Source organism: Taudactylus pleione, unplaced genomic scaffold (assembly GCF_031769625.1).
Source record: "Taudactylus pleione unplaced genomic scaffold, aTauple2 ptg000038l, whole genome shotgun sequence".
Taxonomy (NCBI): domain Eukaryota; kingdom Metazoa; phylum Chordata; class Amphibia; order Anura; family Myobatrachidae; genus Taudactylus; species Taudactylus pleione.
The window spans coordinates 3,816,474-3,844,202 of NW_028284440.1; the positions used below are offsets into that span (position 1 = coordinate 3,816,474).

General features: G+C 38.3%; 1 protein-coding gene across 1 annotated transcript in view; it reads right to left on the reverse strand.

Annotated features, from left to right (window-relative positions):
* Positions 1-27,729, reverse strand: part of PTPRB (protein tyrosine phosphatase receptor type B) — a 141,610-nt gene that overhangs the window by 73,716 nt on the left and 40,165 nt on the right. Inside the window, exons 4-10 of the mRNA XM_088452567.1 lie at positions 23,530-23,800; positions 11,990-12,268; positions 9,770-10,027; positions 7,516-7,779; positions 6,759-7,025; positions 3,209-3,469; positions 1,922-2,188 (exon numbers count right to left, since the gene is read on the reverse strand). Of these exons, the coding sequence (XP_088308693.1) occupies positions 1,922-2,188; positions 3,209-3,469; positions 6,759-7,025; positions 7,516-7,779; positions 9,770-10,027; positions 11,990-12,268; positions 23,530-23,800 (1,867 nt within the window). The remainder of the gene's footprint in view (positions 1-1,921; positions 2,189-3,208; positions 3,470-6,758; positions 7,026-7,515; positions 7,780-9,769; positions 10,028-11,989; positions 12,269-23,529; positions 23,801-27,729) is intronic.

Consider the following 27,729-nt stretch of genomic DNA (forward strand, 5'->3'; position numbering starts at 1 on the left):
TCTATCAGTCTCATTCGCACACAGATGTATGAGTGTCGCATTTCTCTCTCTATCAGACTCATTCGCACACAGATGTACGAGTGTCGCATTTCTCTCTCTATCAGACTCATTCGCACACAGATGTACAAGTGTCGCATATCTCTCTCTATCAGACATTCGCACACAGATGTACGAGTGTCGCATTTCTCTCTCTTTCAGACTCATTCGCACACAGATGTACAAGTGTCGCATTTCTCTCTCTATCAGACTCATTCGCACACAGATGTACAAGTGTCGCATTTCTCTCTCTATCAGACATTCGCACACAGATGTACGAGTGTCGCATTTCTCTATCAGACTCATTCGCACACAGATGTATGAGTGTCGCATTTCTCTATCAGACTCATTCGCACACAGATGTACAAGTGTCGCATTTCTCTCTCTATCAGACTCATTCGCACTCAGATGTACAAGTGTCGCATTTCTCTCTCTATCAGACATTCGCACACAGATGTACGAGTGTCGCATTTCTCTCTCTATCAGACTCATTCGCACACAGATGTACAAGTGTCGCATTTCTCTCTCTATCAGACTCATTCGCACACAGATGTACAAGTGTCGCATTTCTCTCTCTATCAGACATTTGCACACAGATGTACGAGTGTCGCATTTCTCTATCAGACTCATTTGCACACAGATGTATGAGTGTCGCATTTCTCTCTCTATCAGACTCATTCGCACACAGATGTACAAGACACTTGCGACACGCATTTCTCTCTCTATCAGACTCATTCGCACACAGATGTATGAGTGTCGCATTTCTCTCTCTATCAGACTCATTCGCACACAGATGTACAAGTGTCACATTTCTCTCTCTATCAGACTCATTCGCACACAGATGTACGAGTGTCGCATATCTCTCTCTATCAGACTAACCACCTCTATCGAAAGCTTCAAATGGGCTCTCAAAACCCACTTCCAGTCTTCCAGCCTTCATTCTGTACTCCTGGCTCAATGTCTCTCCCCTCTGTCACCACTTCTCTGTTTGCCCCTCTCTCACACATGTAGGTCCTTCTTCCCTCGTGTGCTTTTCCCTCCATCACTTATACCATCATATCCTTCTCATTACCAACAATGGCACCCAAGTTTTGGGCTCAGCCGGCACTGTTTTTGTGAGTATTATGACTGCATGAGCAGCAGTGGTTAAACAAGTTTTATCCCATGTTATGCAATGTTTCGTACTATAAGTATTTGCATTTCTTTGTCTTGTATTGTTTGCACTGCTTCTGTCTATGTACTATGTAAGGTGCTGCAGACTTTCGGTAGTAAAAGTAATTCTATGTTATATGGTTTGAGCGTCCAGTTACACGAACATGCCCTCACTGACTTTTACCTGCAGTAAATGAGACTATCCTATTATCCTCAAGTTTTGGCTCTTCAGTCATACATTCAAATGCATTTTAATTACATGTGACTCCACATTGCTCATACTAGCGAGTGCTCAGTTCTAGACCATATACTGTGCGATAACATGTAACAAGCGCACAGTATGTTCAATGTAGCACCAGCCCCATAATTAGCAGCCTGAGTAAGGGAGGTTGTACTGTGCAGCTTGTCTGTATTACAAGCCAGGGACATTATTAATGTTATACCTTCTATGGTAAAATCTTTGAACCCTGATTTTTATATAAATATTTATTTATATATTATAATGCAGCTCTGTGGAATATTTTGGTACTTTATAAATGTAAAATGTATTATTTTAAAGTGCCAGACTAGAATAATAAAAAGCTGAAAACAATGTGGTGACAAAAGTGATTGTCGAGGTTCACAAACTTCTGCATTTTATATCTACTTAGAGGGCACTTCTTAGTAGTCCTTTTTATTGGCTGACAGCAGTGTGCTTCTTATATAAGTGTATGCAGAATAATCATTCTCTTACCTGTTCTGCCCTCTGCCAGAGTCTGTCTGGATGAAATGCCTCCACTAATCGTTGTTACCACCACAGAGTACAGTCCTCCCGGCTTCAAGGAGTGGAACTGGTATTTATTGGTGTCACTAGATACACTCTCATTCTTTATAACAATATTTTCATGTATTAGTAGGACTTGAAAAGTGTCCACATCGCCCCGACCTCTTGTCCAGTCAGTGTACAGGCTGGTAGTCGTCCCCAGATTGGTTACGTTTAGGTTACTAACCTGGGATGGAACTGCACAGGAGGAAAGATATGTATGTTAAATAATATACTTCTTTTCCAGTTGATTTTCAGGAAAACAAAGTCTGCCTCAGAATGTAACTACATACTTCTAGCACACTGGACACGGTTCAGGCCAAACATCATGAGCACCTATTGTCACTGCCCAGTTTGCTAGTATTCTATTTATATGTTATATACTGTATGAAGCTAGACTGTCTGGGTATAAACTGATCCATAGTTCTCTTTAGTGTCAATCATAAAGAGAGATGCATGTATCAATGTAATCAGCCGTTTCTTTATTGTTACTCTCAGCTAATGTTTTCCATCCACCTTCTTTTTTTTTTTCTTGAAGTAGGCTAGCAGGCTTGTGATACCATTTCATCATTACCAGTGTCAGTCATTGGTTCAGTGCACCAACACCGTACTGTAACTCCAGCTATATTGTTCATTCTCTGAAGTTTTATTACTCACAGCCATGTTTTACATCTAACAGGATGAATATTTATTTTAATTGATATGTACCAACAATATTGTTTTTGCATTATTTGCCTATTATGCATGTAGATCTGTCTGCACAGTTATGTACCAACTCATTACGTTTACTGTAAATATATAGCATCCTACGACATTATTACATGTATGTTATACCTTTATTTATTTATTACTTATGATTAGAGATGTGTACGCTCGGATTAGTTCAGCTTTTCCTGCCAAATTCTGATTTTTTTTTCCAGCCAAAAATGAGGTCTCAGAAAAAGGCAAGACACCATCTTTCATGGACAAGCATCATCTTTCATGGACTTTTGTCCAGGAAAGATGATGTTTGTCCATGAAATATGACGTTTTACCTCTTTCTGAGACCCAATTTTTTGTGGGAAAAATCCATATTAGGCGGGAAAATCCAAACTTATCCAAGCCTACACATCTCTACTTATGATATGCTTTAATTATAGATGATTGACCAATGGACCACAGCATTCACACTCTTCAGGAACGCTATACATTTATTATCTTATTTAGCTCACGTATTACCTGTTCTTCCTTCAACAGAAGTCCAGCTGCTGAGATCCCCACTGATGCTTGTGACTTTGGCTGTATACTTCCTTCCAGGCACCAGCTCAGTAAACGTATACTCTTTGGATTCCTTAGCGAGAACTTTGTTAATGAGTGTAAGATCCCTGTCTGCAAGTGACACCACATAGCTGTCCCACTCTGCCAGAGGAGTTATCCACGTGACACTAAACGACGATTCATTTGCATGCTTAACGCGGAGCTGAAAGACAGCCTGAGGAGCTGTGTGAAAAGAAGGAACATAAACATAAACCACATTTCCCAAAATGTAGGGTTTTTTTATGTCAAGACAAACATAAACCCGGCAGGAAAAAGTGTAGACACAGTAGAGACAGAAACATTCCTCCCAACTGTCCTGTTTTTGGTGGCACAGTTCTGACTTTGGAGGACCATCCCACCATACCGCAATCAGTATGCTCGTCCTTATTTGCAGGGGGTTGGGAGGTGTTCCATTGCTGCAGGCTGTGTGGAGACAGATGTCTTCACATCATGTGGCGTAAAAAAATAGCATTTTCCGGAGAAAAAATCTGTCGGGAGAGTGGCCAGCCTACTACGAGCATTACTATGCCGTGCAATACACCTTGTGTGAATATTTGGTGGGTGAGCCAATGCTCATGCGGTTAAGCACTGTGCTTCACTAGAACCAAATGTCACTAGACCCAAATGAATTGATAGTCTGAATATTTGTATAGTCCAGTTGTGAAATTACTATAACCTGACCATTACACAATTTTACATACTATATTTGCTAGCTAATACAAGGTTCATCATGTTTAGAGCACAAAAATAGATCACTATAAATATCATCTTTTCCTATGCTGAGCAAAGAGGCACTTAAAAAACAACATTAATTGTTCCAAAATGTGTTTTATACTGTACTACTGTGATATCTTTATTTGATGCTTTACTTAAATAGCCACAAAGCAAGATATCCTTAGCACACCTTCTAACATCTACAAACCAGAGATAAGCTAGACATTTTGATCTCCCTACATATAATACCAGTTAGTACATTCTGTACAATTTGTAAGCAAAAAAAATGCATTTTTGATGTTTTTTGTTCTATTCTTTTCTGTTAGTGGATAACAAAGAGTTAGTAGGGAATTCTGAATAATATTATGCACTAATACATTTTACATTTATTGATTTGTTTCCTATATTTATTGTGCTGAAATAGAAGCAAAAAGCTGATAACTGAACATAAATGGCCATTAAACCCCCAAATTGAAATTTTTCCCACATGAACCATGGGTGTGACACTCCCTTTCATCTTTCTTAAAGTATTGGTTTTCCACTTCACTACAGACATCTGTAGCTCTACCAAAATCTTTGGGACAATATCCTTCTAGGGTTTTAAACAGGTGAAAGATGATTCAGCTGGTATTATCTAGCACCTTCTAGAAGATGATAGCTAGAATCTGATTGGTTGCTATGGGCAACATCTCCACTTCTAAAAGCCTGTACTTTAGTAAATATACCCCCAATTCTGTAAATCTGTCACTCTGCTTCCTTCGTTAGAGAAGAAGTTCCCTCCTAGCAGAAAACTACTGCAGGGGAGTGGTATAGATCAAGGTGAACATATTTAGATAAAGCTGCAAGACAGTGATACATTTTTGTATTATTTTTTTAAATCACTCAAGCTACCTAAGACACGTTGTTTTGTTGATTTGTTCTTCCTTCTTGTTTCTTTTCTTCAAGATGCTATATACAGTTTGTTAAGAGTCATTTAATGTAGTGAACTGAGAGACTTTGGAACGCATCTCTTCTCAGAATACTTGTTCATATCACAACCTTTGCCCCCCCCTCCTATTCTGCCATCACATGACCACTTAGGAAATCAGTGACTGACTACCTTACTCAGAAATCTGGTTCCATTCTCTTCATGACAGAGCTTGAGAGCTTTAACACATATGTGCTAGTTGAGAGACACTGTTACTCTCCACAGAGCAATTTTGCAAATACTAGACTAACTTAAGTATCATCTTCATGATGCAAAGGTATAAAACTTGCTGTTACAGAATTAAATATACATTCTACTATTACTGCTACTACTGCTCTGTACGGATTTATTTAAAGTCACTTTTATATCACACACTAGGCCTCATTTACATGTGCAAAATTGCTGAGGTGCAGTACTCTTTCATGGAGAAGTTGCCTTGATTTGTGCACATCCTTGCAAAGTACAGAACAGGCTGGTTTTGTGGAAGAGTATCTAAATCACATTTCTTTCAGTGATCCATATATTATAATGAGATAAAAGGGACTGTCTTATGGGTGTTTCATGCTGTATGGAGGGATTTACAGCCATTTTCACTCCGCGAAAGGACAGAATTTTGCCACAGCCGTCAGCTGGTGGAGATCGGATCTTGTTTTCTAATTGTAATATGGCACATTATGTCTCTTCCCATTGTTCTATGACAGAGAAGCTCATTTCTAGGTGCACTTTGACCAATGTAAAACAAAAAGTCAAATAAACAAGTGTCAGATGTAAAGACAGTCCCGATGTCCCCTCAACTCTGAAGTTATAAATTAAAATAAAACTCAATACAGACATTCCTCACTTAATGACCGAGTTCCATTCCTACGACTAGGTCGTTAAACGAATTGGTCACTAAACGAGGATCCATACTACTTAATACAGGTAATAATTTTTATTCATTCTGAATAAAGAAAAGGTCTAAAGGAAGTTCAAACTTGATACTGTAACTGTGTTTACTTTGCATAACTATTACATACTGCACAGTACAATTAAATTTATAAACAAAAACATTCAGAATAACATTTTAGCCATTGTACTATGGGTTCCAGCTGGTCGGAGCGCTGGTCGTAAGTCCGAGCGGTTGTTAAATGAGTAGGTTGCTAAGTGAGGAATGTCTGTAATGCTTATTGTTTAATCAAAGGGGTGATTTTAAAGAAGTATGCACTGTACTTTTGATTTGACGGTCACGCTTTGCACAATTTATTTTAGAGATGTGCGGTTCAGTTCTCCACAAATCCGAATCCACCCAAATTTCATAAATCAGGACTGATCCGAGTCGCGGTTCTGATCCCCTGAGTGGATCCTAACAGATCCAAGTTGCAGTTCTGATCTCCCCGCGGTTTGGAATTCGGATTTTAAATCCGAATTTCGGGTTTTGGATTGCAAAAATGACATGATTTTAGCTGTTTTTAAAAACATTTTAGCGATTAAAGAAAACAGATCCAAAATCAAAACCAAAACATGAAGATGAATCTAGATCCAAAACACAGGGGTCAGCGCATATCTCAAATTTATTTGGCCTCTCTGCGCACTAGAGGTGTCTCTCCTGAATGGAGGAGATGTGTGCTGGGTAATGCTGATACTGACTGTAGGTGCACTGGTTGAAACCAGAATAATGTGAATTCAATTGGCATGTAAATGACACCCACTGTATGAATCTGCAGTGGTGCAAAATGGCTATGGTGTTCCCCAGTGTGCATATACATATATAGTTGATTATTAAGCATTTATAGGCAATATGTATTAGCTGACCTGTTCTGCCTTTGCAGTAAGCTTCAGTTTTTAAACCATTGCTGTCCACAACAACGGCAACTCCGTACTGTCTTCCAGGTATAAGCCCCAGGTCTTGTATAATGAACTCTCTATAGTGACTGTCTAAAGTTCTGTTCAACAAAATGACAGACTGGTTGTAGAGCACGACGTGATATTTTTCCCAGTCACCAGAAGGTGGCAACCAGCTTACTCGGAGAGATCTTAGCCCATTGCTGCTCATCTTCAGATCTGAAACTTTCCCTGGGACTAGAGAAGAAAGTGGGGGAACACAAACATTATTATTAGTTACTTTCAACTTGTTAGTCTTCTGGTGGCATATAATGCCTCACAGTACACTTGAATTATCACAACATATTGTTATCAAGGACAGATTCAAATCTTAATTTTTTTCCTTAATGTATATTATTTTGCATGTAGTGTAAACAGTTATGAGTACATCATATGTATTGCTTAAGGTTCCTACAAAAATATCCCATTAGGTATGTTCTTCTGACAGAGCCTAATGATAGGCCATGTAGACTGAACTATAAAACAACAATTAACAGATAATTATATTTAATACCATTGGTAACTTAAGCACGTGTAATCAGTAATACCATTCTGCTAGGTTTATACCCTGTTACATACAGTATGTCCTGTGATAAATATAAGTACACAACATCTTATGGTGAGTATATTGTAGATCTGTCTGTTTTTTGTTTTGTTGCAAAAATGAAAGAAGTGACTAAATGCATACCAGTCCTGCCGGTTGCCATTTTGTCAGTGCTTAGGTCTCCAGCCATGGATGTGACAGTAACCTGATACAGACGTCCTGGTGTTAGATCATTAAAGGTGACCTCTGTGGAGGCAGAAATTAGAGTTCTGCCATATTTTATTATTCCTTGTTCAGACAAAGTAACATTATAGGAATCCAGCTTCCCTCTAGGTGGTTTCCAGCGAACCTTTAGTATAGCAGAACTTCCCTCATTCACCACAGATATATCAGTTACTTCACCTGGAGCTAAAATTGAGGGAAACCAGTCAAATATTATTCAAATTATAAATAATGTTCAATATTTCTAATTAAGTAGCAATGAATGAGTAACATTGAATATTTACAATGTGGTGATTTAGATTGACCTTGGAATTACTAGAAAGCAGGACATATGATGAAATGTAGGGAATAAGAGAATTTACTATGAAAAAAAAACCTAGAAGCACATACAGTGAAAATATTACTTTATTTATTATTGTTTATTTGTTAATTCAGGGAAACACATACATCAAGGTAACTCAATGTAAATAATCTTACCTCTCTGCTTGTTTGTATTTATTACTATAAGTGGTATGTACTATACTGTTTACCTTGCAATTGAAAAATTTAATATTTATTTACATCACACTAGTAACCAGAATCTCAACACAGAGCCAATGTCATGTTGTACCATCAGGCCCAGCAACAAGGGGGTACAAGGGGTACAAAAGCACCTGCCACAGGCCCGGGGCTAAAAGTAAATGATAAATTGACCGCGCCACCAGCCACTCGTCTGGCATGGGTCTGAAAGCCAAAAAACACCCTACCACCAAAATGTAACGGTAAGGTCTAAAGTGAAGTGGGCTACAGGACCTCTTACGCTACAAATAGAGATGAGCGGGTTTGGATTAGTTCGGATTTTCCCGACAAATTCCGATTTTTCCCACCAAAAATTAGGTCTCAGGAAGAGGCAAAACGTCATCTTTCATGGACAAACATCATCATTCCTGGACAAAAGTCTGCCAGGGGGATCAAACAAAGTTTTGTAGACCTTAGGGACAGTATAGAAAAGAGGTGTTACAGGACATTGTATAGCAAGAATTTGCAATAATTCTGAGGAAATTAATCCTCTTGAACTGCCTGTGATCCATCTCTATTGCACTAGAGTGCCGGGGACATTGTTGTGTATATGCATATATATATATATATATATATACTGTATATATATATACTGGATATATATATTTGCATGTAGGCTACATGCATATATAGTGCTACTGTATATATATATATATATATATATATATATATAGTGCTCTTTCCAGAAAAAAAGGTTTTGATATATTTTTTAAAGATGTTAGGCACTTACTGGCTGGACATAGATATAACTGTATCTAGTAAAGCCGACCGAGTCACACTACATGTCTGCATGCTCCGTCTAGCCCCTCTGCAATGTTCCCATGTCCAAACCACACCCTGTCTCTTAAAGATGGGGGAGGAATATCTGATGGATCTCTGTGTCTGCCTGTCACAGTAACATCAGTGAATTGCGACTCTGGGGATCTCTTATAGGAAGGAGATATACTGTCAAAGTAACATAATTAAAGAGCAACTCTAATTAGAGGCACAGTCACAGGTCTTCCTCATCCATCTATTAGAGGCAGACCCCAATCAGATAGCTCCCCAAGAGCAAGCGATCTGCAGAGCGTTAGTAGCGTTGCAGTTATGTGACAGACAAAGAGCTCATCCAATAGCACTCATTGCTAGGCTAGCAATGGGGGCGCTATTGGCTGAGCCCTGTAACACTGATTACTCTCTGTTGGGGGCTTACTCTGTAGGGGCTAACTGATTGGTGCTGTCAAAGTGCTGGGTGGCGTGTAAAAAGAGGTTGGTGGAGCGCCCGTGAAATTGATCCTGGAGAAAACACAGATAGATAGATAGATGCATGTGGCCTGTGACATGTATTGGGAGTGATGTGTGAAGGAAGGGTCGAGAGGGGTTGAGGGAGGGTGGCCCCCAGAAATAGTAGTGTAACAGGCCCCAAGATTTCTGTTGCCGGCCCTGTGTACCATTAGTTAATAACATAAATAATCCATAGTGTATATATAAAGTAGAGCAGGTGTGTTGTACCTTCATACTTCAATAAACATAGTTTCAAAAGAACTCATAAAAACAGAGCATGATAGAAAAGAAGTAAACTATATAAACAAAGCAACTTATTTTAGGTGGCCATTCCGTTTTATTACTTATTTATTACCTGTTCTTGCGAATTTAGAGTTCCAGTTTTGCAGGCCAGCTGCCTCAGTGATGACTGTGACATTATAGATGTGTCCTAGGAGAAGTCCATTAAAAGTGTAAGCAGTGATTTGTTTATCCAGGCTGACTTCATTAACTGTCCTTTCTTGATCCAATAACAACAGTTTGTAAAGTTCTATATTCCCAGCACCTGGCATCCATGATACACGAATGCTGTCTGATTTACTAATAGCATTGATGCTTTTCACAGGCATTGGAACTAAAATAGAGAAGATAGAAGTTATTTATAGACAGTCACTGTGTCCTGAATGACAAGTCACCAGTAGTAATAAACACACAGGGCCTGATGCAGAGTAGAATGTATACCTATTTGTATTCACGCTGCACATACTGTGGAATCCCATTGCCGTGATGCTGAGTTGTATGCATTTCAGCCGCATCTACACTTGTGATTGAGAAGGCATAACTAGGATGTAATGGAGTGTTCCCACATAGACAAAATGTTGCCACATCTGTAGACTATACAGAGTTGGAAGGAAGAGTCAATACTAACTTTTGCAAGCATATCTTTTGTAGTGTTGGCTGGTGCTAGGCTGCAAATGATGATGAAGATGGGTGTCAGACTAAGCATACAGCTAAAGACAGTCTGCCTGCAGAGATGCGTACAGGTGAAAATACACATTGCCGTGCATGCATAACGTGAGACATTATTGCTGACATGCATTCAACATTGCATCAGGCCCATAGAATAAATATAGGAAGACCCAGCAAAGCTCCTGACTTCATAAAACTCTGATAAGCAACATAAATGCTCAACAAAATATTTTGATAACATATTAAGACATCAAAATTAATAAAACATTTACATAGGATATTTTAATAATAAATGTATTTTAAATAAAACTTTTATATGTTATATTTCTGTTGGTTGTATACTGTTCTCCCCAATTCACTACTAATAAAAATAATTTATTAAGCTATCCCAATATTTTATCCGGAGGACAACGACAATTTACATAGAAGGACGTAAAAATTAGCAAACCAGTAGGAGGTAAATATGTGAGGTTATGTACTTAATACTGCATAAAAAAGTTTCAAATATTCCCTAATACCAAATACAATAATATCTCAGTAATCATTTGATACAAGCTACCAATAATAATTCTATTAAGTACTGTCTTGATAAAACAAATAAAAGAAAAGTAATTGTCATACCCTTAATTAAAAGATAAAGTAATTAAAAAACACTAAATGTACTTCTGTTAACTAGGAAGACCTCCTATATATTGATGTTATTGTCTCTGGATGAATGAAATAATCGCTGAATAACAAAACATATACACTGTAAATAAACTGCTTGCCAATGAAATTATACATATGGTACATTACAATCACTCCACATGAAAAATTTGGCTTTGGTCTATAATAAAACCAATCTTTTTAAAACAATTGTTTTCTACTGGCCAGCTGCTCATGGTCACTGTTGTACAGAGGACAGCATGGCTTTTTGAAGATTCTTGAGCCAGATTTGTACAATTTTAAGAATTTGCCAATGATATACAGTAGGGATAATTCTTTGAAAATTGTGTTGGAACAAAGTGGGAAACACACATAAAAGCTCATAGCAAAGTGAAGATAGTGTTTCTGTATACAGAGAATATCTCGATCAGGCCATCATGACAGTTTACATTACTATACAGAAAATAAATTAAGTGTGCATACTCTCTCTCTCTCTGTATACAACATACATCAACTTAGTACATTTTATATGCGTGTATTCAGGGCCATCTCTTCCATTGGGCTTGTTGGGCAGTAGCCCAAGGGCCCGAAGCTTGTAGGGGCCCGCCAACCTGCCCCCCTGCAGCCACGGCCAGTTGGTAAATTTGTGATATTTTTATAGCCCGTCCGCCGATGCACTGTATTCTGATCCAGACACCCCCCCCCCTTCCCCTGGTGACGAGTACATACCTCAGGCCCAGTTTCACTTCATCCACTGGCTTCAGACCAGCCAGACAGAGTCTTTCTGCATGTGTGGGAGGTCTGATGGGCATGCAGGAGGGTTTAATTTTATTGACCATTTAAATTTTTTACCGTGAATGGGTGGGTAGGGGCCCCAGTGCATTTCTTTGCCCAGAGCCCACACTGCTGTTAAGACAACCCTGCATGTATTTTGTACACACACACATTGCATTGGAACAACATGGCAGATCTGGCATCTTACCTGTGTAGCCTTTAATAGAAATTATTTGAGTGCTCTTGCTACCAGATATGGCTCTTATGGTAATAACATATGTTGTGCCAGGATGTAAGTTAGTAAACATAACTTCCTTTTTTGGGCTATTCCCAAAGACTTCAAACTCTTGGACACTTTGATTTTTGTTATTAAGTAATTTCAATTCATATCGATCTACCCATCCGGAAGATGGTGTCCAGGAAACCTGGAAACCTGTAGGTGTGACTGTGTCCCTTCTCACTTCAATTTGTGAAGGTGGAAGAGGGTCTGGAATAAAGAAACATGCAAAATTAGTTTTGCTCTTACAGTATGCTTCTATTCTTGGCTTTGTTGTTAGTTAACATGTAATATTAAAATTTATTTTATTAGGTCTTTATATTTGTTAACCTTCATCATCATCATCATCATCATCATCATCATCATCTTTCATTGTTTATTTGAGAAGTGCCAAAAAAACTCTTCAGCACTGGACAGTTGGAAAATCAAATATTCCAAAATACAGAGTGTTTGTCTCCTCCTCTTTATTATGTAAATACAGTTCCACTGCAGCACATTGCTATGGATGCTTCTCCTGGGACTCCTAGTATTACCTGGTACTAGCCACCATAGACAAGGAGAATTATGAGCTGCACACATGCCAACAACAGGACTGTGATCTTTTCATCACCCATCACGTTAGAACTGGCTTGTTTTATCTGGGACTATAATACTATTCATAATAGGATGATTTGGGTTAATTTGAATGTAATGCACAAGAAAGCTTGGCAATGGGGATGGTACTTCCTGTGCACCTACCTGACTTGATTTGTTTTAACCCTAAGTACAGTAAACAATATTTAAATTACAGTTGTCAAACAAATGGTCTTTACAGTTTATTTGATAATGCTAGTCAGTTACTGTTCCAGTCATATACAGTGGATAAATAAAAAGGTACAATAAAGGAAGTAACTGAGGAAATACAAAACATATAAAAACATAACACATAATAAAACAATAAGAAATTGTATGTACCATTACAATGAAAAACATAACAAAACTGTGATTTCTTATGCCCACAAAAAATACATTTATATGTTTAGAAGAACAAATAACTTATAGATGATAGTGTTTTAAGAGCACATAATTACATTATTAATTTTTTATATCTCTATGTCCACCAATGACAAGGATTTGTGTATTTTTAAACTCCCAAAATATCTACTTAATCCGTCTCCACATAGATTGCTTGTCTACTTTTCACCATAATGTATTCCTGTCATCAGAAAAATGTGTCTCCATACACTATGGGTATGATTCAGATGTGGACAGTATAGCACTGCCGCAAGGAAGCCGCTGTGCAATACAGCCCAGCAAATATATAAATGCTGCAGGAGGCATCTATAGGGTTCAAACGCCTCCTGACAGCAATTGTGATTCGAGTGCAGAGAGTCCCAATGAAGTGTAGACACTGCACCGAGTCACCATCTTTACATGCCAGGTCAAGAGATTCCAAAGACGTCTACATGGTGAGGACATCTTGCTAAACTGGACTATTTGGACAATCTTCACCTCAAAACTGGTAACATACCACTATCGATAAAAACTTGAATATCCAGAATGATTTAAAAGCTATATATTTAATCCGCATATGCCCCCTGAGAATGGTCTTTCCAGCAAAAGAGCCTCTGGGCTTTCTCTGAATATGAATATGGCTGTCCAGTTGCTAATACATATTTCTATATGAATTGTTGAAGTTTTAAATAGACATTATTCAATTTCTGTTATTTAATCAAGTTGCACAATCCTTAATATTAATAGTACCTTGAGTGCTCTTTTTTCTGTATATTCTGTTAAGTACAAGCATAAGCTTGGAGTTTGACATCCTCCCTTTACAGCTGCTCTCAACTCATTGTACATCGCCATCTTCGGGTCATATAACATATTTCCTTTTTATTGTTTCCTAATGAATTGACTTCTAGCAAATATTGGCTAAGCTAACAAAATGGCTGCCTCCACTTTGTTTAGGCAACAGGTGCAGGTGGTGCACTCATGAAGTGATTATTATATATGAAGTCAGAGCTCCTACAAGTTTCCTTGCAGGGAGTTTGAACAATATGATGAAACATATTCTCAGCTGAACAGATGGTTCAAGATAAATATTCTCTGCTTCGTAAAACACAAATTCCCAAGTTACTTACTTAAGTTATTACTTGGAACATTCTGTCTCTGGAGTTGTACAGTTGCACACAGTGAGACATAAAATGGTTTGCGTGCCTAGAAGGTATAGTTTAAAAATTCAGACTTTATCTAATCTATCTGGCCCAGAAAACAAACACTTAGTCCCTTTAACATCCGTTAGAACAAAGAGACAATGAAGTTGGGAAGTGCCTGGGCTGAAAGGGTCCTGTCTGGAAACAAACACTTAAGCCATTTACATTGTTAGAAGAATTCTTTGCTGGCAGCCAGCCATGGAGGCATTATTACACAAGTTATGTATCGCCATGCAGACATGTCACAGCCAAACTTTAATTCCATCTCAAAAGTACAGTAGCAGATGAACCACCTGGAAATCTCTCTGGCATATAAAGGTTCATGGATAATTATCTCTCCTGTGACATGTATTACATTCCACATGCTAACAGCACTTATCTCCCTATACTGGCTTTGCAGCTTTATGCTCTTTTCTCTCCTCTGGTAATGCCTTGTGACTATTATGCACCTGCTGGTGTAGAGAACTAGACACAAGCCTATAAGATGTAGCCTTGCAATACATGTCCCATTTTTCATCTGTTTTTCTGCAGGATTCCGTGCATCAAAATGGGAGTATCTAAAGGATGGGTAAAAGTTGTCAGTGCGCCCATGTTCCCAGTATTGCGCCCACATGCAAGAATAACATATTTTGAGAGACGATGTTTAAATTAGCTACATGAATGGATTCAATGGATTAATGTGGGAATAATATGCATACAGAGGAAGTTTCTGGTTTATAGGGGGTTTATAGAGGGGATTCTTGATATTTTGGAGGTGCCGGAGATTAGTAGCTGTCTTATGCTTCAGCAAGCAATGGTCAATATTTTGTACCAACCAAGTGAACTAGATATGGGAAAGAGACACATATAAAATGTAATGAACACATTAAATGTATGTAAGCCCTAATTAATTAAGGCAGTTGTCCTAAAGTTGTGAGCAGGCAGAACTATGAATAGACATCTTTTACATTTTTCACATGTGCAATACACTCTATACTGACTATCCTGCAAATGGTTGCACAGACTGCCTGGGCTGGACAACCCATGAAGCCACGAACTAGACATGCAACCATGTATGCTAGGGGCAGACCATTTATACATAAGGAAATGCGCTATACATACAGTATGCACATGACATACAGACAGACTGACATAAAATAACTGGTTCTTTAGTTTGTAAATGGCACTGTACAGATGGTGACTGACATAAATGTAAAACTGACTAATAATTTGCAACATTTGCTTGTACATGAGCAGTTAATAGAAATAGTTTTGGGAATCTGACACTGAGCTGCCTGTTGTTGTATTCGTATGCTTGAACAGGGAGGTAGACGGAATGCTGACGGTCAAAATACCGGCGCCGGAACCCCGGCTCCTGAATCCCAACTGCCGGCATCCCAAAGGTAAGTATCAGGGGTTAGGAGGAGGGTTAGGTTTAGGGTTAGGGACTAGAGGGAGGGTTAGGCACTAAGGGGGGAGAGTTAGGCTTAGTGGAAGGGGAGGGTGGTTAGGTTTAGGCACTAGGGGGGGAAGGTTAGGTTCAGGTACTGGAGAGGGAGGGAGGGCTAGGGGTAGGGGTAAAGGTCAGCATTAGGGCACTTACCTAATGGTGTCAGAATTCTGACTGTCGTGATGCCGCTGCCGGTATTCTGACCGCCGGCATTCCGACCGCCGGTGTCCTATACACAACCTGCTTGAACATATATGTATTTGCTAAACGGTAAACATTGAATATAGAATATTAATTCTTAGAGTAACACCAACAGGGGCCGGAAACATGCTGGACAGGAGATGTTAGATATATTTAATATGTGTTTTCCTCAAACCATTTCAGGAACATATACTTTATCTATCAATTTTGAAATAGTGTTTAATTTCTTACACCAACATTTTGTAAGATTTGAAAAATGTTAAATATAAATGCATTACTATAAAAGGGCTACTACACTTAACATGCAAGTTGTTTATGTAAAACAACATCCACAAGTAAGTGAAAATAATGTAAACTGTGTGTAGTACTATGCACAGCAGATTTTTGCTAAATGTCTAAAGAAGTATTTCAAAACCTAAAATGTCTGATAGCTAGGGATCATTTTTTGCTACACAGCAAAGGGAGTGTATATAAGTTCACAAAGGTTGTTTTGCTAGCAAAGACTAGTACATTTAGGAACATTTTAGACTATTTTTATTCAAAATCTTACATCTGTGATCATTCTCCTTTATTAACCAATATATAGCAACAATGCCACATCATTTTTTAAAAATAGCAAATAAAGTACACTTTTAGACATGTACATATTTTTTCATAGCTGTTCTTCTACAAATCATTTCTGTATCTCCTTTTCAAAATCTTTCTGGTTGGAAAACTAGTAAGGCTGCCAGTCTGCTACATGGATACAGGCTAACAAATATTTAGAGCATGTCATGTGATGGCAGTGGCAGGAGAATGAGGTGGAGGATGTCACAGTGAAAGCAGGGCTCAGAGAGCCAATCCAAAGCCTCTCTGCTCATCACATTATTTGCCATGTGACTGTAATTGACATGTGAGTTCATAATACTATATAATACTTATAAATTATTAATAGTAGCCTGAAGTAAACTGGTATACAAACATTCTTCTTATAGACTGCCATAGTGATACATGCTAAGAAAACATTTTTGTATTGAGATTGTTGCTTTATATTATTTTAAAACTTTAATAGTCACTCTTCAGAACAACAATTTACTACTATTTCAGGTAAATAACTACAATTCCTACAAATATATCATTTTAGCTTTTTCAGAAATATAAAATACTGAAGCTGACTTAAGGAGGTACAGTAGGTTAATGATCATGGTGATGACACTGTAATGGTAAGGGCATAATTTAGTAAAGAGATCCATAGTCTCTCATGAATTTGAGAAATACTTGCCAACTCTCCCAGAAGTTCTTGGAGAGCTCTGAATTTGGGGGTTTGGCTGATGCTATTTGCATTGAAATGCATCATCCTAGCCCCCTCTCCACTGTAAAATGTTGTGAATAGAAACTTTGAATAACTGATGGTGGGCCCACAATGATGAGAATGTGTTGTCATGTCCACTGCCCATAGGAGTGGGTTGCCCCCTTCGGATCTCTCCCGGTGTATGATTTGGAGGCATTGTGTGGCTCTTATATTACAAACTCAATTTTTCTACAACATGTACAGGTTTTATCGGTTGTGAACTAGTATATGTTTCCCAAATTCCTGACTAGTAGGGTGTGTGCAAATTCCCACAACTCATTGTACACCATGACATTTTATAAGACAGGAGTGACATGCTGTTTTGTTACATTTGCCTTTAGTATACTCCATTTGAATAGACATTATAATAATTCTTTAACAATATATTCCCTTTTTTGCTATTTATCCATGAAGAGCAAACAAAAAATGATGCTTAATGCATGAAGTAATTTTGCTTAAACCAAGCAAGAGGCTATGATCGAGTTACAGTATCACTGATACACTGACTACAATGTGCTTACTTGCCCCTTAATGTACAAGTATAGATGAGGGGTAACATGAGATGTGCAAAATAAAAACAATGTGTCAACATTATCATATGAACAGTAAACCTACAGTAGGTGGGCAATGTATAATACAGGGATAATTGCTGTAAATGGCATTTATAAAGTCAAAATAGTATGTAGTCATCATTGCTTAGTACTGAAGAGATCATTAAGTGACAACCAATCATAGCTTACTGTAAGTAATGTAACACATGACAACTCATTTATTCCATAGTAAGACTACTATAGTTATATACTGTGCATGTATATCTGGTGACACGTGCTACATATCCAAACATCATTAAATTAACACTTTTATTTTTTAACACTTTTATCTTGGTCAATAATCAATTAATTTAATGATGAAACAATGTAAAATGGGGAGATAGATTATCTGTTACTCACTCCATGCTGTTCCCCTACTTCTGACTTATGCATTTTGCTCAAATGCTACTAAATAGAAAACAGTGGAGCGGAAACCGAAATTTTATATCAATCCGAATAAAACTGCAAGTTCTATACATGTGCATGGTGTTTATTGGCTTTGTGAATGGCCATCATAGGGATACATTACTCTTTGAGTTATACTCGGGCCATCGCATGCTGTATACCTGTGTACATGTGCTCTTAAGAACTGTGTATGAGCAAATCTCCAGTATTGTAGGGTAACATAGTAGTAAAGTTGCCTTCCCTCAGCAATTCTCTGATAAATGTTTTTAGAAAGTCTGCAAGTATGTTTATCAAATAGTATATAAGAGATAATGTATAACTTAGGCAATTGCCAAAATGATTTCAAAGGAAATTCAAATGGTATTACCATTATAATGTGTTTTACATGACAACATTAAATGGTTTGCTTAACCAAAATGTATATTTCTATACAGTATGCCATAATGCAATTTAATTCTAGTAGAAAACCTGATCACCTGAAATCATAACTGCATCCAACACCATCAATTTAATTTTGGGTGGCGGTAATGACATAAGAATAAGAAGATAATCTTGCTTACCCATGCCATCCTGATGCTTCAATCCTACAGTATGTCATATTGAAAATCATATTGAAGTTTTGGGGGAGCACAGTTAACTTTAATGAGTAATTCACTTGTCGGCTAATTAAAATTATTACATGGCAACTCACTAAATTGATTTTTCATACTTGAAATCTAATCTCTTTTTGAAATGGCCTGCTTAACACAGTAACACACTGATGCTACAATATTACTGATGGGGAGATGTATCAAACATTGGAGAGAGATAAAATGGGAGAGAGATAAAGTACCAGGAAATCAGCATCTGTCATTTTACAGGTGTTTAATTAATATGTGATTTGACACAATTATTCTTTTTTATTTACTTTTGTTTTTTTGTGTATTGAGTGTATCAATTATCACTCTTTTTATTATCAGGGTTCCCTAATAAAAGTTAAGTCTTATGCCATTTTTTCCCATCCATAATATTAATTCATTATATTTTTCTTAAATTGATTCAAGAGTGCCCCATAAAAGAGTTTTTGTTCTTTTTTGCTTTTTTGCAATTGTGTTCATTTGAAAAATGACAGTAAGAAGCTGGTTTGTTAGTATTTATCTTTCTCCACTTTATCTCTCTCTAAGGTTTGATGCATCTCACCCAGGATGTTAAATGTTAACATGTGTGACTATGGAAAAAAAACTGTACTGATTGTTTCCATATTTGCAGATGTGCTAAGGGTGGGTGTCAATCTATAAAAAGCAATCTTTCAGAAGGCAACAACCAGGGCCGGCTACAGGAGGAGCCACGCTTTGTGCAGAACGGGACTGAGGTGCCTGTTGAATGGGGTGAAAATGGGATGTGGCCTAATCACCATAGGTCACACCCCCTGAATGACGCAATTTTGGGGCATGCCCATATGGCACGCCTCCCATTTAACGTCAGGCTGGGGGCGAGCCCAGCACTCCTTCAGTAGCTGGGCTGCCCCCAGCCGTCTTCCTGCACTAAATGGATGCCATTCCTTTTCTCTGGGGTGCGGCACCACAGCGCAGCTGCGGCTGTGAGGGTGCCCAACCTCCCGGCCGCCCGCAGAACACTTCTGCCCGCGGGTGGAACAGCGGGGCACAGCTCAAAGAATGGGACTGTCCGGATGAAATTGGGATGGTTTGGAGGGGTGTTCCCTCTATGGGATTGCTGGTATTTAACAAAAATCACATGCAGCGACAGGGGCTCCAATAGAAGCCCATCCCAGTGATGTGTAAAACATAAAGTGATCACTAATGTAATCAATTTACTTCCACATTCGCTTCCCGGTGTGGTAACGTGGTAATAAGATCTTTTGGATACCTCTCCAGGAAGCGCCCCATAGACTACAATGGCATACGTCATCTGAAGGTCTGTATACCGGAGTTTGTTAAATTTGTCATGTTAGCAGCAGCCATAGAAACCTATGGGGGCTGCTTTCAATTGACAACAGAGGACTGTAACAGATATCTCTGTGGTCTCCCATACATACCTACAGATAATGCTTAATATTTCTATGTAGCCCCCTAAAAATTTCCTTTTTCATTGAATATCCAGCAAAATTTTAATGTATCTATATTCCCCCAAGTCACCAATAGTAGAATGTATAAGTTGCCTAATGCAGAGAAACGTTATCAGACTTTAGTCACACACAGACTTAGACCTTCAGAACTTATTGGTCAAAATTCAACACTGTAAGTGGATAGCTTAATGGAATGTTAATTTAACATACATATTAGTCATTCCATCCCTTACAATTGGAAAATCTAAAGTAGTTTACACCATATACTGTCCCATTTACTTATACTAGAAGGCAGCTATGGTCAAACTTTTGGGCTTTGGAGACTACTCGCTGGTTAAGATAATGTTGGAAGTCTACCAAGACAGGTTTATTAACCCCGTCCTCTTCCTTCTTATTATCACTTACAGTATACAGTGGAAACTGTATAATTGATCAGACCTTAATGCATCTATTGGTTATTTGCCCCAATTAAGATATCCCTATCCTGTGGTGTGTGTCTCGCCAAAATAACTCTGCCCACTCCAAAATATTTAAAAAGTAGAAAGGCAGCCATAAGTATGTCCAAAACACTATACAACCAATGTCCAGTCAATCAGTGTAATTAATTTGATCCACTTGTACATATAATTACATTGGGCAATATCTACAAAGTAGACAGGTGGCAACATGCATACGGTATGTCAAATTGGTATTTCAATTACATTACAGGCAAATATTAATACATGTGTGATCTGTTGTGCAACATGACTTTCAGTCACTTTCGGCAGAATTAATGAGCCATGATGCATTTGCAGTAGTGTATGAGCTTTGTAAGACTAAAACCGCGTACACGCTAGACGGGAAATTGGATGATATGAAAGATAATGATATCGTTATCGTTCATTGTGTTTAATATCGTTCAGTGTGCATGCAAGATATCATTAACAATGCGTGCTCCCGCGGATCATTAACGATGTCTTTTATTGCCCGTACTTACAGGGCAACTTGATGATATTGAAAGGTTCTGCAAGTTCGGGGCTGCGGGAGGTGCCGTCACTGAACGATATCGTTAACAATGTAGTTCAGTGTGTATGCTCAATGACGTTAACGATAGAGCTCAGTGTGTATGCTCAATGTCATTAACGATATAGTTCAGTGTGTATGCTCAATGTCGTTAACGATAGAGCTCAGTGTGTATGCTCAATGTCATTAACGATATAGTTCAGTGTGTATGCTCAATGTCGTTAACGATAGAGTTCAGTGTGTATGCTCAATGTCGTTAACGATATAGTTCAGTGTGTATGCTCAATGTCGTTAACGATATAGTTCAGTGTGTATGCTCAATGTCGTTAACGATATAGTTCAGTGTGTATGCTCAATGTCGTTAACGATATAGTTCAGTGTGTATGCTCAATGTCGTTAACGATAGAGCTCAGTGTGTATGCTCAATGTCGTTAACAATATAGCTCAGTGTGTATGCTCAATGTCGTGAACGATATAGTTCAGTGTGTATGCTCAATGTCGTTAATGACATTGAGCCTGGCAGGGGAAACACCTAACGATATCGCTCATGGAGCATATCGTTAAGTGTGTATGAGCCTTAACAGGTGAAATATATGACTTTAATTTAATACAATTATCAATCATAATAAGGTACCATACAGATAATTCAAGCAAATCTACAAATCTAAAGAACATAAGCATTGCTTGCTGTGAACCATAAATTGTTTCCAGATACATGACAACTTATGCAATTGTTTGCAACTTACTCTTCTAGTTCAATATTAGAATTTTATATCACCAAATGACATCCTATTTCACACAGAGATCTACATTATTCATAGCTAACTATTCATTTTAAACAAAACAGTCAGTACAACCTGTATTTTAGAATCCACATTAGCTTTTTTTTATAAAAATTTTTTTTTTCTATAAATACACTTGTCTTGAGCTCAATTTTTACAGCTTCACCTGTGGATACGCACACACATCCCCAAACCCTGTTGCATAGTAGTATATAAGAAATATGCTTGATAATAACCATATAATACAGGTAAGAAGTACTTGATTTGATAGTAAGCTCTTGTGAACATTGCTTTATTTGTCTGTGTATTCATTTATATCTGTGAGTAATATTCAATGTATAAGTCTACAAAATGTACTAGTGACTGATAAATAAAAGATTGTAATACATGGACACATTGGCTCACTGTAATCCCACAATGTGTCACACTAATTCATGTTATTTAAGTTAAGAAAACATTGCAGTTTCATATAATCAGTATAGTTTAGGATATACTTACTCAGAGATTGGATCTCTGTCAGCATTTACAATGTGGAATAACGTGAGCTCATGCACAGTGCACACTTTAACAAACTGAATTCTTTCAAGTGTTAGATCTGATTTTATATTGAATTTGATAGTGTCTATGTGTCTGTTTCACCTTTTCCATAACTTGTCAAAGAAGAACACTTTTTCACTGTAGTGAGCGGAGGGATGGAAGCTGGGTCACTGTTGTTGCTGTGTACCAGTGTGTTGTTATATAAAAGTTCTGGCACTGGGCAGGTTAATATTTGTATTATTATGTACATTCTAAATAACCTTTGATCACTTCTCCTAAAACTGACCAAATGAACCGTTCACATGCTGACACTTATGTGAGGTAGGTACTATTAAACAAGATATCTGTTTTATTAACTTTCAAGGTTTCTCCCTAGAGTACAGATGAGCTTAGCTGTCCCATGGACACTGTTCCAAACTCATGAGTTAGTTTGAATACTGTGAATCTTTTTCTATGATACATGCATATTTTTTTTTAAGTAAAATTTCTATATATGCCATTCCCAGTAATATAAAGCATTAATATTGGCTTTGACTAATTAGTATCGCTTTTACTCAATTTGCTTAGAATTGTTTAATGCTTACAATGGATATTCTGTAATTCCCAAGCAGAATTATATTTTCTACAATCTGTATCTGCTAAACCTCCTTAATATTTGTTAACATTCTGAGTACCCTCTCATTTTAAAGTGTCTTTCTTTGCTCTTGATAATATCTTACTTCAGAAAACACTCTCCTATTGAACCTTGCTGGAAACTTTTAATGCACTTTTCTAATTTAAGGGTAATAATTATTTATTGAAGGTAAAGTCTCCAGAACTGAACACAAGAGTCAGGTCTAAATAAAGATTAGTTTTTAAATCTTAAATCTTATCTGTGATACATCCATGAAATCCCAATTCGGTGACACAATCAGCCATGCACCTGTCACACTTCATACCTGTTTGCAAAGTAATATTCTTTGTCTCTCCATCCTTCTGAGATATAATGCTTATATCATACAGCATCCCTGCCTCTAGGCCAGTTTGTGTGCAGTCATATGAATCATTTGTCTTCAGTATGGGATTACACGTGGTCTCCCAAAAATTGCTTGCCCTGCATGTCAAGCTGAAGTTACAGGCATTGCCAGGGCTACTCCATTTAAGATAGACAGATTGCGAGGAGACATTGCTCTCTGTTATGTTGATGGTGCATTTTACTGGCTCCACATCCTGAAAAAAAGTACACAGAACACATTGGGCTCAATGATACAACTGCACCTTATTTCACATTCTATAGACACATGGAGACAAGTTGAAGGCACAATGAAAACATCACACATAACAGAACACAGAGAAAGTTGCTTACTTTGGCAGGTATACTATTAACATCCTACCTTTAGGAGACCCTTGAACAAGATGACACCTTGACATTTTAAAGACATTTTGACATTTGATGTGTACTCACCCGAATGAGGCTTAGCACAATCCACAATGACAGTCCAAACACATATCTCAGCATTGCGAGAAAGCAGATATAAAATAATCCTTTTGGTATAATAAATTACATTGCAAACCCCCAAATAAACAGTGCTCCAGGTATCCAGATACAGGCAGTAAATTTCAAGCAATTCCAGAAAAGAGAAAATCTAGATGTATTCCCAAGTCATTGACCATGGCACTATTCTTCTGCTTGGAGATGTCCAGCAAATGGAACAAGTTAACAAGTAAATCTTTGCAATTTTTTTCTGAAAGGCGGTGCAGTAAGACATAGGGGTACCAAGAAGATTTCACTAGAGGTAAGATTTAAGAAAAGCTTGTAGAAGGCGACGTCTTGCAAATTCCACATCGCCATTCTGACCAAGTCTAAACCTGTTCCGTCCTTTCCATCCACTTCCGCAATCAAGAGTCAATTTCCTCGACTAATTTTAAAGCAACAATAATGAGCTGAAACCGTGGCAGAATCCAGCACCTCCCCTCTTTGTGAGGTTGCAGAATGATCCAGCCTGTCGTTTTGGCAGTACCTCTAAGATACCAACCCAGCTAACTTCCTCTGGCTGCTGACCCTTCAGTAACCGTCCCTCCTGGTGCCTGCATACATCTGAAGACAAGTCACTGCTGCCCCTGCCATGTGCTTTACCTGACCTTTGGATACTGGTGTCCTATACCAGCACTTTCACTTGCTGATCATTATTTGCTTCAAATCTTTTCTTTCTCCCTCTAACTTTCCTTTTCCCCACCCCTGCCTTCCTTCCTCCTATCTCCTGGTTTCTCTCGCTGCCTTGTTTCCCGAAGCTATTTTTGGACCTATTTGTTTTCTTTTAATAAAATGTTTGGCCATTAAAATGTCACACAAGCAGCCTCACCCTAAAGGTCTTATTATTCTTTCACCAGATTATTTCGATTTTTTTGGAGAATAAATGTGAGCTTAGTAAAATGTCTTTTCAAAACTTTCAGGGTATGTTCATAAGTTTGGATTCAGCATTTGGACAACTGCATATCCATGTGTAACTAATTCTCCATGCAACATGTTTTCTGTTTAAACTCTCAGCTGTACTCCTGCATAGTCAACTGCTAGATATATTATTACCCATACCGGGCACCAATTACTCAAATAACTGTTATAAATGAATCTAAGTAATATTTAACACTCTAATAACAATAGGATTTTACCACAATTTGTATTAGAAATACTATCACTTATTACTGTTTCATAATGAGAATACTATCATCAATATGCAAAACTCCACTGTGGCCACACAACTAACTAGACACACTTTGTGGCAGTTACTACACTGTTGTACACATGACAATGCAAATTGTACCACCTTTAGGGGACATGTCAGCATACTGGAATCATATACAATAACAAACTGACGTCAATTGTAGGACAAGGTAAGCTGGGTACACAATGACAGATTCATTGGCCGATCAATTGATCAGTCAATGTATCTGCTGCCCGTCGGGCAGTGTGTACCCGCTATATGTTGGTGAACGTCGGCGTTCACCGACATATTGCATTGGCTGTGCTCCACAGCCGATGGACAGATATGTCTGCAGACATATCTGTCCATTGGCAGGTGTGTACGAGCAGTCTGCAGACTGCCCGTACACACAGAGCGGCAGCCGCGGGGAGGGGGGCGGGACATGCCCCCCCCTGCCGGGACACGCCCCCCTGGTCACCGAGACCTGCAGGCAGACACAGATGATGGTTGTTCAGCGTGTACGAACAACCATCATCTGCAGATATATCTGTATAGTGTGTACCCACCTTAGAAGCTGATTGGTTAGTGATTTATATCTCACAATTTTATCTCTCATCAAGCTTTGATACATAGACCCCTAAGTGCATGTTCTTTACACGTTTTCTTTAATAAATATGTGTAAAACTCACCAAACATAATAAAAACAAACAAGCAAATATCCCTGAAAAAAGTATAATTTTCCAACCTTCTTATCACCCACTTAAAATGCCACCTTTGTTTACCACCTGGATATCCCTTCAAACTGCCGACAACATAGGCGAGGACACCACAGAAGAGGAAGACACCGCTGGACGTAGCCAAACAGGTAATTCATGTTAAATACCTTGGGCATATATTAGTAAGTATCACAATGAGATGCAGTGAAACAAAACAAGATATGCTGCCAGCAAATAGTATAGCTGGTAAATGGAGCCCTCAGAAAGATTGTGTACTGTGTACATAAAAATAAACAGCAGCTAGATTATCAAGACAATACTGTACCTTGTTTTATTTATATATAAGACAGCAGTAAGTAAATAAAAACAATAGGTTTTCTCCCCCATGAGATAGACAATCAATCATACAGCGCAGACAAATGATTACACCACTTTGCCGTTAATGTTCAATGTAAGTGACAATTCCACATGAAAGTAGAATCCGGAAAATTATTTTCTGCAAATAAATAAAACTAGTGGTATTTTTTTATTTTAGAAAAAGTATAAATTGTAATTTTCTAAATAATCAGTCTGTATCATCATGGGGAAACTCTTGCGTAAGTCTTTAAATTTTCCTTTATGAAAGAACATTTTATGTATAGAACTATCAAGGTCACACTAAGGTCTAGCTGCATAACTTGAGTTTCTGGGCTGTCTAGAGATCTTTGATTGGCAGCAGTTTGATTTTCCATAGCCAGTACCTGAAATCCCATGTTTGAGTGATTTGTCAAAGAGTAGAAGGGAAGCACAGGAAAAATACAATGTAATAACTGTATGGTCTCTTCACATAACCGATCTGCTAAGGAACTCCAAGACTGGATATTTGTCAGAATCCCGGTGCCGGCATCGCGAAGATAAGTAATGTGATTAGGGGGAGGGTTAGGGGTTAGGGAAAGGCACTAGGGGTAGGGTTAGGCATGAAGGGGAGAGGGTTAGGTGTAGAGTGATGTGGGGGATAGGTTTTGGCACTAGGAGGGAAGGTTAGGTTTAGGGTGATGTGGGGGATAGGTTTTGGCACTAGGGGGGAAGGCTAGGTTTAGGCAGCTGGGAGGGAGGGTTAGGGGTAGGTGAAGGGTTAGGATACCTACAGACAGTTGTCGGTAATCTAACCCTCTAGGGATGCCGGCGTCGAGATTTTGACCGCCGGGTTCCCGAGCGCCGGCATACCATACCCAACCCCACTGGAGGTATGCTATGATATTAGACCAAATGTCACTATATGTGTGAGAATCAAAGAAAGCGCCTACAAACACAAGTTCCGTTGGTATTTGGCACCTTCTCATCTGCATGCTATTTTCCCCCAGTACACTGACAAGTGCTGGAAGGGTTGTGGGGAGAGAAGCACTTTTGGTTGTATCTGGTGCTTCTGTCAAACAGTTATAGTACCCCGCCTGATTGGCTGCCTCACTGATATTACCATGCCACATTGCCATTATTTCTCCCTTCTACCTAGGTCTATTTTTGACATAAATAAACATACTGTACACTAAAATCTCATAGCACTTTCAGAAAGATTAGACATACATAAATCGATAAGCGCCAGAGGGAGAAGTGCAGCTTTGAATGTAGTCAGACCAATGATATCAGACAGTGAGTAGTTATAGTGGATTCCTTAAGGGTTTTGGAACCTTGTGATGACTACTGTAAGCTTGTTGTCTTCTTTGTTCAGGACACTGCTACATATTATCACATGCAATTTTTT